This window comes from Orbicella franksi, chromosome 5 (genome assembly GCF_964199315.1).
Source record: "Orbicella franksi chromosome 5, jaOrbFran1.1, whole genome shotgun sequence".
In the NCBI taxonomy this organism is placed as follows: domain Eukaryota; kingdom Metazoa; phylum Cnidaria; class Anthozoa; order Scleractinia; family Merulinidae; genus Orbicella; species Orbicella franksi.
Genome location: NC_138149.1, coordinates 11,652,401 through 11,662,481, shown reverse-complemented (window position 1 = coordinate 11,662,481; position 10,081 = coordinate 11,652,401). Strand labels below are relative to the sequence as shown.

At 37.5% G+C, this 10,081-nt stretch overlaps 2 protein-coding genes across 3 annotated transcripts in view; one reads left to right on the top strand and one right to left on the bottom strand.

Moving 5' to 3' along the window:
• Window positions 1-1,417: 1,417 nt before the first annotated feature.
• Window positions 1,418-9,539, bottom strand: LOC145488700 (nuclear factor NF-kappa-B p105 subunit-like). 2 transcript variants are annotated; one of them, XM_081467623.1, is made up of 9 exons: window positions 9,415-9,539; window positions 8,126-8,312; window positions 7,503-7,564; window positions 7,061-7,171; window positions 6,114-6,165; window positions 4,629-4,748; window positions 3,256-3,354; window positions 2,461-2,523; window positions 1,418-1,601 (listed from the first exon to the last, which is right to left on the bottom strand). In XM_081467623.1, the coding sequence occupies exons 2-9, from the start codon at window positions 8,295-8,297 to the stop codon at window positions 1,423-1,425; spliced, it is 858 nt and encodes a 285-aa protein (XP_081323749.1). In that variant the 5' UTR covers window positions 8,298-8,312; window positions 9,415-9,539; the 3' UTR covers window positions 1,418-1,422. The 2 variants fall into 2 exon arrangements, with proteins under 2 accessions (XP_081323749.1, XP_081323748.1); XM_081467622.1 differs by lacking the exon at window positions 9,415-9,539 and having other exon boundaries at window positions 8,126-8,903.
• Window positions 9,540-9,617: 78 nt separating this feature from the next.
• LOC145487154 (protein CLP1 homolog) overlaps window positions 9,618-10,081 on the top strand; it is a 10,949-nt gene continuing 10,485 nt past the window's right edge. Inside the window, exon 1 of the mRNA XM_081465880.1 lies at window positions 9,618-9,795. Within this exon, the coding sequence (XP_081322006.1) occupies window positions 9,769-9,795 (27 nt within the window). The 5' untranslated portion in view covers window positions 9,618-9,768. The remainder of the gene's footprint in view (window positions 9,796-10,081) is intronic.

The window sequence follows — 10,081 nt, the reverse complement described above, 5'->3', positions numbered from 1 at the left end:
ATATTTGACGTGTTTTCAGAGTGAAACCTCCATTTTCAAATTCTTGAGGTATAGTGTGGACGGGGCCTTAACCGCAACTCTTGAATTTTCTACGCGCTGGAATCGACGTAAAAATTCGTCACGTCTTCATAGAAACTATATAATATGGAATCAACTATCGCACGTCCAGTTGGCAGAAACAGCGTCCATTTCTTTTAAATATTGATTCAAGAAATGTCTGTTTCTGAAGCTGCAAATTTTGAAACATTCACGTCATTCATCCAATATTGAACGAATGACGTCACGTAACAGAAAGCGGCGACGGCATTGGCTAAGAGACTTAATGGCTTAGCGAGGACGAAATAGCTGAAATACTGACTGAAAAAGCCAGCCAGAATAAATATAAAAAGCCATTCAAGGTTGCCGTTACGTTTAAAAGACTACTTTCAAGGAAGAAAAAATCCCTTTGTAAACTTAATTTATTTCTCAGCGAGCTGATATTGTGAAAAATTATTGTATCTCATGTTATAAACTTGACATAGTGCTACTGAACTTGACTGGGCTTCGGCGCATAACAAGCTCCTCAGTCTGCACAATGATTCTCCATATCATACTCAGCCTCATCCAATTGCTTAATGATATTGACATTCTCTTGAGTATGACTTGAAAATTAAAGGACGTACTTAGTATAAACGGATCATCTCAGTAAATTCTTTGAAAAATGTCTACAGGAGTATAAGAAAACCGAAAAAGGCCGACTCATCGATCACTGGCAATAGCGTCTGTGAAACCATTTGTATTAAGCAGGGAGTGTTTTAGTTGATACACATTGTGGAGCATTCTTAACGAATAGGCTATTCATCCAACCATACCATAAGTTTTGCGGAAGTCAGTAGACAGTACTAACGAGTGTCAGGTAATGACGGTAAAATGATCAACTTAGGAGAGTTAATTCAGCATCAATAACTGAACAATGTTAAGATGGATTATAGGCGAGGACATTCTTACCTTGGCCATGCCACTCGTTTACTTGTTTTAAATAGTAATTAACACATCAAAGGATACTCAACGCAATTTGTCATCCGTATAATGTTACTTCTCCTTTTATTTACTTCACAAAAACTCTCAGCAAATCAATCAAGGCAGCGGTATCAAAACCAATAAGAACGTGTGAAGGCGCGGGCCGAAACATGCCAAGTAACTGAATTGATATTGTATGGGCATTGTAAAACGGTTGAATGTTGCCGGCGAATGCTTAAAAAGACCGTGGCAACACAAATAATGCTTGAAGAGTATCTTAGTTGTGTTGTCAAACGATTGAACTCTTCCGGCATCAACTGAATAGTACGCAATCATAATTACGCACGATCCACTGCACTTCAACCCTATGCAGCCTTATTACATTTGATATTACCACGTATAATTCAAACCATGACGTGTCTTTTACTTAGCAAGAGTCTTAAAATCCATGCGTCTCCTTCGGAAGGACGAAAACACCAAGTGCTGCTTGGAAGGACTCTGAAGGCCAAGCTTTACTCGTGGAGGAGTATGGGGTTCAACGATGTCCCAAACATGTGGGTTGGGAACGTCAATAGCCAGCAAATTTGCTGCGTCAAGATGACCTGTGGAGAAGTGCGAGTACATTCCGATGCATAATTAAACAGGTGGATTTATCGACGTCGCTCTTTAGAGACCCTTGATTTCTTCGTCGCAAAAATTTACTTGACAGACACTTGCAATTATTTTACAAAATGGCTATCTAACAAATAGGATGCCCTGTCCATTTAGTACAGACTACAGATCTTTCTCTTACGCTGAATAGTTTTACATGGTAGAATTGCAGCTGCATGTAAGACGGTCTACGCTACATATCCGAGGGCGAAATTATACCTTACACGCGCGCTATGTTCTCTGGAGGTTTTGTTTGCATTTTAATAATACCTAAGCCTTATATCGTTCAATCCCTGCACTTTTAGCTACAATAAATTCTCTCCTCGCATATTACCCTCTCGTCAGTATGATAAGTATATTTTGAAAACTTGAAGCGAGGTGATGATAAAAGGTTATCTCGGCAACAGGTAGTTTTATTGACAAAATACAAGATATTAAACTAAGCTCAGTAAGCTGCTTAAGAATGGATTGACTGATAAACAGGAAAATATCTAGTTTCAGCGGTAAAGGCTTCGCGAAAAGGAGAAAAACAATAACAAACAATCGCAAAAACGGTCAAGTGAAGTTCGCTACACTTTTTATGCAGAATGAATACGAAACAGTTTTTGTTTAGGAACTTTACAGGATATATTGAGCGAAGACTGCGGGCTGAATTGAACGCAGGAGAAGGATTAGTCATGTTAGTAAAAATCGCGTATGAAATGCGGAGAGGACTGAAGCGTAAACAGCTCTCTAAAGTTTACTGAATCTAGAACCATAGGAAGCTGACCTCTGTATATGTACCACACACATTAAAGTAACGGTACTTACCTGCATTTATCGCAAAATCCATGGCGTAAATTCCGTCATTATTGCAAATACTCTTGTCTGCACCTAACCATTCAAAACGTAAGTATTATTTCACCTCGGCGTCGACAATAAAATGTATTTGCTTTGGTTTTGCATCACCACGCTAGAGGATTGGCTTGAAAAAGTCGGGCCAGTTTGCCATCCAACCAACTAAAACCTACGTGCAGGCGTCTAATTTTCTGAATGTGGGGGAAAAAAGTAGCCACTTTCTCGCCCTTTGTGCTTAATAGATGTGTTGCTTCGTGTTATGATCGCTTTACAGGAGTGTGTCCTTTGTAATTAACCAGAGTGACTACTTCGGTTTTGGCTTGACCACAGTCAGTTGAAAACCACTCTAACAGAGAACCCCGAGAACAATCCCTTCAAAGTTCAGTAGTTTCAAATATTGTTTGATAAAAATGCAGTCCTAAGAGTTCGTAATAGTTTTACCTTTAGGCGAAGTACAGAAGCTATCGTTTCACCTTCCCCTCTCCACTTTATGTCAAAGTGGCACATAAAGCCTCTACGACGCTACCGTTAACTTAGGTATAATCCGGCAAAGTCAGCGACCGTTTATCACTCTCAGAACTGGTTTCCTATCTCTTCGATCGATGTGACTTGATTTAAGCTCCTCATCTGAATTTTATTGTAGAAAACTGTCCTGAGGTTATCTTGTGGAATTTTTTGAGTATGCCAAAAATAAAGCAACCGCAGCATTCTGCAATATCTTTCAGCATCCATTTTTCGCTTACGATATGACTGACATGGCAAACGTACCTAAAGACATCAAATGACGGATAAGGCTGCATTTTCCAGATGATGCAGCAATAGCCAAAGGAGTATTACCGAGCCAGTTTTTGGAATTTATGTTGCATCCTAAGGAGATACAAGGGATAAAGCATTCTTTGTAGACGGAGTAAAATACCCCCCCCCCCCCCCCCACCATGATGATAAAAGATGGAGAAAAACAGCTGACCGAGGCGCCAAATATCAATTATTTGAACATTATTTGAAAACGGACGGGTTACTGCAGTGTTTATAGCCTGCGAGCAGGCTCACGTTGGAGCACAAGCGCGCGCGGCGTAGCCGCGAGACGCCTCCTCACCAAACTCCTCCCGTCGCATCGCTTTGCTCTTCGCCGCTAGCGCGCGTGACTCAAAGGTGAGCCTGCTCGCAGGCTACAGTGTTTATATATAAAAAAATAATCATATGAGGAAGACCAATTACTGGAGGTGATTACCCGGCCCAAAACATGGGTGAAAGTCTCACCAACCGTCAAAGTCATTCTTTCCAAGCCTATAAATATGGCAGTTAGAAATTCTCTTTTCTTCATGCGTGACAATATTAGTGAGGAAACGTATCAAGCTAACAAATGAACACTAAGTTAAGAAACAATTTCTTTTTGTCCAAAAAGGGATGTCAAATCAGCATGAAAACAATGTTTTGGGAGCAAGGAGTGTCATATTGATGGGGCTAGGTCACCCAATATTTCGGAATTTCAACTCTTACTGACTGGCCATAGAATTATAATAAGGAACTGAAGAAGAACCGAAACGAAACACAGAAAAGCTAAACAGGGGCATGGATGGGTAAAATTAGAGAAGATTAAAACTGACTGCACAAGGGTAAACTTAAAAAAAAACATTGGCACACTTTTTTCAAGTTTATCTCAATTATGAATTTGCAAAAAAAGCGTTCTAATATTGCTCAGATATCATCACTGCTTGCTACACTGTAAGTGGCTGTAATTTTGACATAAACAAACTGTTGCTCTGCTAATTTGAAGTTTAGAGCAAATAATTGAGACCAGCCTGTAAGATACTGCAACCTACACTGTAGCACCTTGAGCAATAGCTCATGTGCACTTCACATACAGGGGGTACATTTATGAAGGGCATGTAAACTCTATGTATGTGAGCCTACACTACACAACTCCTGATCAGATGCCAATATGACTTAGTTTTTTAGGCATCCATGTATAATGCATGCAGGAGTACATGTATAATGCATACACAGGGCTATGAAGCTATACTGTTTTGATCAACAAGTTCATGTGAATACAAGCTATATTGGCTACAAAAGACCTTAATTTATATTGTCAGATGGATGCATCTGTGCACACACTTTAAGTAGTGTAAGCTGCAATGTACCTGCTTCCAACAGTGAGGTGATAACTCCAAAGCCATTGGTTACATTTTGTGTGGCACAACAAAAACTGGCAAGATGAAGAGGGCTGTCTTTGCAAGTAGTGTTCAAATTTACATCTGCACCTGCTTGTGAAACAAGCACACTTCAGTAAAATGTTTACACCATACAATGTACTGAACAAATGGAAAAAGTGATAATGAATTTTCTTCTCCATTTCTTGTACCTACCTAAGGCAAATCTGTGTTAGTTGTGTCTATGAGTTAGGACAATTCGTAAACCTATTATAATATCTTACAATAACGAAAATCAGTGATTTAAGGCCACAATTTGAGAAAGGACTGTGAAACTGCACACAATACATGCGGCTCCAGTTTTCCAATGAGAAAACCTGAAACCAGTTTTCTTTCATTTTTTTTTCAATTAAGTCATTTCAGTAATTCAAAGTCATTAGACAGGCTACTGTAGAGTATTCAGATCCAAGGATATATTTGATGGACAGGCCGCACAACTGACAGGACGTCTGATATTCTGCAAAAATTTTTAGTAAATTATGTGGAACTTTCAAGGCACATTATGTGGCAAGAAAGGTCTATTATGCAGCGAATTATGCAATATCTTTTTAACTAATCTAACATTGTTTTATTTGGTCTCAGATGAGCACAACCCATTTTTTGCTGTCCAAGACCCTATTTGAGCATAAAGGAATAACAAAAACATCTGAAATAGATCATCTGTTGCCTCATTATTTGGAGATGCCCAACTTAGCCAATTTACTATTAATATTATTAATTATTAATATTATCAATTATTAATACTATGAATTTTAATAGTATTTAACATTTACAGGGAGGTGCAATCGTTTTTACTCTTATGATTTAAGAAGCACTCAGCGATTTAACAAACTTATCCATTAGGATGTCTGTCTCAAGTCAGACGAAAATAACTACATCCTGCAAGTGACTATCGAGCACTTTATGATAATACTTTCATTGAAAATATGGGGATCAAATAACACCTTCAGAGAATATATCAATGATTGTGATTGGTCTATATACTGAAAAAGATTGTTTAATCTGTGCCAATGAACTATGGCGTAAACTAGCACCATGTCCCGACACGTAAAACTACATGTACACGTAGAATGCCTGTTTGTTTGTTTGTTTGTTTGTCGAACCACTGCTTGCAGAAGGTTTTCGAGGTCTTTTGAAAGGTAAAACACTTTAAAATAACGTTTAAATTGTTGAAGAACTTAAGGCAAAGCAAAAATTTCCTTTTTTCCCTCAAATTGAGAGACTTCGTACAAATTTTGCTATTTTTCTTGAATTATGTGATTTGTTGCGATTTTAGGTCGATTCTACAAAATTGCACCATCACAGAATATCAGAAGCTTTGAACTGAGGTTGCCTAGCTTTGGAGCTGATGAATTTGTTACATTTACTCTGTGTTAATTATTCTACATATTTCAATGAAGCATGAAATGAACACACCTTTATTTATCATGTATGCTATAAGACTGCTGTCACCACTCAAGCAGGCACACTGAGGACACAATCAAATGAACTAGTTCATTTCATTGCTCTTTCTGTTTCTTTTATAACAATAAAATGCTCTTGCTGTATCATTTGCCATCTCCAAAAAAGTTAGGAGTGATAACAGTTAGACAATGTCTGACACTGTGATTTGCCACTTGTTTATGTTCTTATTGACTGGTGAGAAGATTCATGTTCTCCATTGTGAAAGGAAAAAAATACATATAGAGTGAAAATGATTATGAGAACAAACAATTATAGCAACTAAAACAAAATACATATACATTGTATACTTTTAGCTCATTTGACAATGGTTTTTTCATACATTAACAAATAATGTATGTCTTTAAAGTTGCTTTTTAAGAGTCATTAATACACTATTTTTTGACCTCATCAGATTACAAAAAACATAACATAAGAAACAAGTAACACAATCGTAAAAGGAATATTAGAAGACTCAGAACAAAAAGTAAGGCTGTTTCAACACTGTGTAGTTTCCAAATAAAATGTGATACCTTTGGAACTTTCACCCACTGGTTAGTCACATCTAAACCCTTTCCCAACCTCTTTAAGTGTGAGTAATAATGAGACCAGTGCATCAGACCACCGACTACTCTCATTATGATATCCTGTTCATTGTGTAGTTCCAGAAAATATCCATATCCACCCCAAGGAACTGGTTAACAGACATTCCAAGCGGGAGGGGGGTTTCAAATGCCCAATTTTTCAAAGGAAAGTATGGCACTAAAATGGAATTTCCAGAGGGGTGGGGGTGGGGTTTCAAGCTAAAAAACCTTCCATGGGAGGGGTATGGATATTTTGTGGAACAACACATTAAAAAATTAATGTAAATTATATACATTTTTTTCTAAATGTACAAAGATAAGTGACATTGACCAACAAACCAAAAACAAAGTTAAACCAGAATCTGATTTTGGGTGTTTCCTATTCACATCTATGCTGTGCTTTTCAATAAGGGAGATAACATCTGTGGCCATTCCAGGTTTATGAGCGTTCTATAAAAGAAGCATGTTTAAAAACATTTCATAATTTCATCAGGTTGATACTCGTAATATGCAGTTCCAGAAAATATCCATACTCCCCCACAGAAGGGATTGGAATTTCCTGGGGGTGGGGGGCAGCGTGGAGGGTTCTCCAAGACCAAAACATTTAAAGAAATGCATTAAGCTTAATATGAAATTTCAGAGGGGTAGGGGGTCTTGTTAAAACTCCTTCTGTGGTGGAGGTATGGATATTTTCTGGGACTAAACAGATTGCAGTTTATGCAGTGCAGTTAATATTCGACATTTAAACTATTTGTGCAAACAACAAGAATTATACACACACCTTGATCATATTGAATAATCTTGGGAGAAAAAACGTATCTTCAGTGGGCTTGACTTCCTCACCTAAAAAGCATTGTGATATAAAAATATCAAATTGCTAAACTAAAAGTACAGGCTGACAGTCAACAAAGTTTGTGACTATTAATTATCACAACTTTGTGTTGGATGTCATACATTGTTTTGGGTTCTTTTTTACAAACTGGTATATTTAGTTTTAACTGATGTTATTTATTGCAATATTGTAAGTAAATGTAAGGTTTTTAAGTTGAAGGAGATATATTGTTTTTTAAACTGGCGATTTAGTATGCTTTTAGTAGTCTCAAAGTTTAACTACACAACTGACAAGTGTTTTGAAGCAACATAACATTTCAAACCTGGGGAGCAATGAAAAATACTTCAACCAAAATTGTCACTACATTTATAAGTGGAAAAAGAGTAGCTTTCCTCATTTGAAAACTGCAGCTATACTTGCACATTCCCTTGGGTAACAGCATAACTAACTACTCTGACTTAACTCATAAAAATTTAACATGGCCTGTCAGGCATGCAGTTGCCACCTACATGTACATTTCAAATTGAGACCTGACCCTAAATTGCTCTATCATATGTACATATAGGACTTACGGGTCTTTAGTAGAAGTCTAAAGATTCCATACAGTATTGTGAAAAACAGCAAAAGGAGCTTCCATTTTGTTGTCACAATAAAATTCAGGTCACTGAAGAATCTCTCTCCAAAGCCATGGAGTCTCTTGATTCCTTGTACCAGACAATGACCACCAAACATCAGGTTAGCCATGGAATAGTTGATGACCTCCAGTGTTAAGGGGTATAAGTCAGTGGCAATGTTATAGGCAGGATGAAACATGATCAATGGTTTTGAAATCCAACATTAGAGAGGAAATATACTTGAACCCAAGCATGAATGTAAAGAGAGGACTATTTAACAATTAGACCCATAGCCCTTGCGGGCTACGGGTCAATAGCCCATGAGGCAAAGCCTCATGGGCTATTGACCCGTGGCCCTTGAGGGCGAAGGGTCTAATTGTTTTAGTATCACCCAACTAGTTGGACAGAAAAGGCAATAATAAAATTAACAAATGCAAGTTGAAGAAATATTTATTTGGGAATAAAATGAAAGAAAGCGTCACGCTCGATGGCGCCAATTTCGCTACTCGATGACTATTACTAATAGTCCCCTAGTAGCATAGCCAATCAAAATGCAGGATTTGCATTAGTCCACTAGTTGGGTGATACTAAAGATAGTTATGAAGAGTTGCCCAATTTCCAGAAATTGAGAAGAAAAAAATATGAAACAACAGTTTTGCAACAAACAGAGACCAGGATAAAGGAATGTTCACTTTCAGCTTGGCTAATTAAATATTACAAATTTAAAAGTGATATACATGTACCCATGCAGACATGTCTCAGTAGCAAAATAATCACGCTAATGGTGTTAACTATTTTCATTGATATTTAGCTGTAAATAAGCTTATTTATTTTATATTTGTACACACAAGGGTTCCAGTATGGGTCAGTGACTCAGTGTCTCGAAGCACAACAGAGAAAAAGGGAAAAAAATTCTGGTCCACGACAGAACGGGTCCAAATAAATGGCTGTTTACGAATTTCGTTTTGGTAAATAAACATGTGTGGGTTGTTGTGCTTTAATTCTTACTTTCTACTTGCGTTAAAAAAGTTTATGCAGTAAATAAATTATAAGCCAGTCAGTATTTTAAAGACATTTTGCCGCATAGTGTGAAGCACAGTTCATCCGAGGCACAAACAACCCGAAAAAAGTAACATCATTCACAGTCAGCTGGCAATTCAGCTGAGATTTCGATGTAAATATAGTAGTTAACTGTTCACTGCCGGGTTTAAAACTGTCTTCTAATAAAGAATTACACTAATTCTTACCTCGCATGTAAATAATGGCGTAATTTGCTGAAATGAACTGTAAAACCATAGTTAGTGGAGGAGACTAACTATGGTAAAACAATGGAAAAATGCTACAAATTGACGTGAAACATCCATGTCGACAAAAATCATTTTCCCGCCATAAACGCGGGTGAACTGCCGCCTCGTTTGCAGGTTGTCGAGAGTTCGGTAAGAGACTGGGAAGAGAGGAGATATCAAAGATGGCGGACGGCTAGCTCATTGTTGAATGAAACGATTTTGGAATATTTTCTTTTGAAAGTTTACTTGTAAATGAGGACATGACCTCGGAAAACTACCGTTGAAACGTCTTTAGGAAGTACTGTCTTCCAAAAAATGGAAGTAGAGCAAGAGAAAAGCGCGGTAGGTGAAGAAAATATTCAGAGCATAGGCAAAATTCAGTCGAATACAAGCGCTAACTTGTGCGCACGTGTTTTGTAAAGGTTGTTGATGACATTATAGAGAATAGCTGAAACTCTTTTCTTGTAGAGGAATTGTACGCACGTTAATTTTCAATGCGAATCGAAAATCTTCCTTGCATAAGACGTGAAAGAATAATAAATAATTCGGCTATGTACAGGACATACCCATTGACAAGTAATGATCAAAGTCAAAAGACAAGAACGTTAAGCTTATGTATTTTAAAGCA

Bases quoted from the DNA above. Each gene is read 5' to 3' on its own strand.
- LOC145488700 (XM_081467622.1), bottom strand. From the start codon at position 8,366: ATGTTTCATCCTGCCTATAACATTGCCACTGACTTATACCCCTTAACA. The intron at 6,166-7,060 runs GTTTGTTGGTCA...TTGTGTCCTCAG, and splicing joins CTGGTTTAACTTTGTTTTTG to TGTGCCTGCTTGAGTGGTGA. The intron at 2,524-3,255 runs GTACGTTTGCCA...TTGAATGGTTAG, and splicing joins CCGTCATTTGATGTCTTTAG to GTGCAGACAAGAGTATTTGC.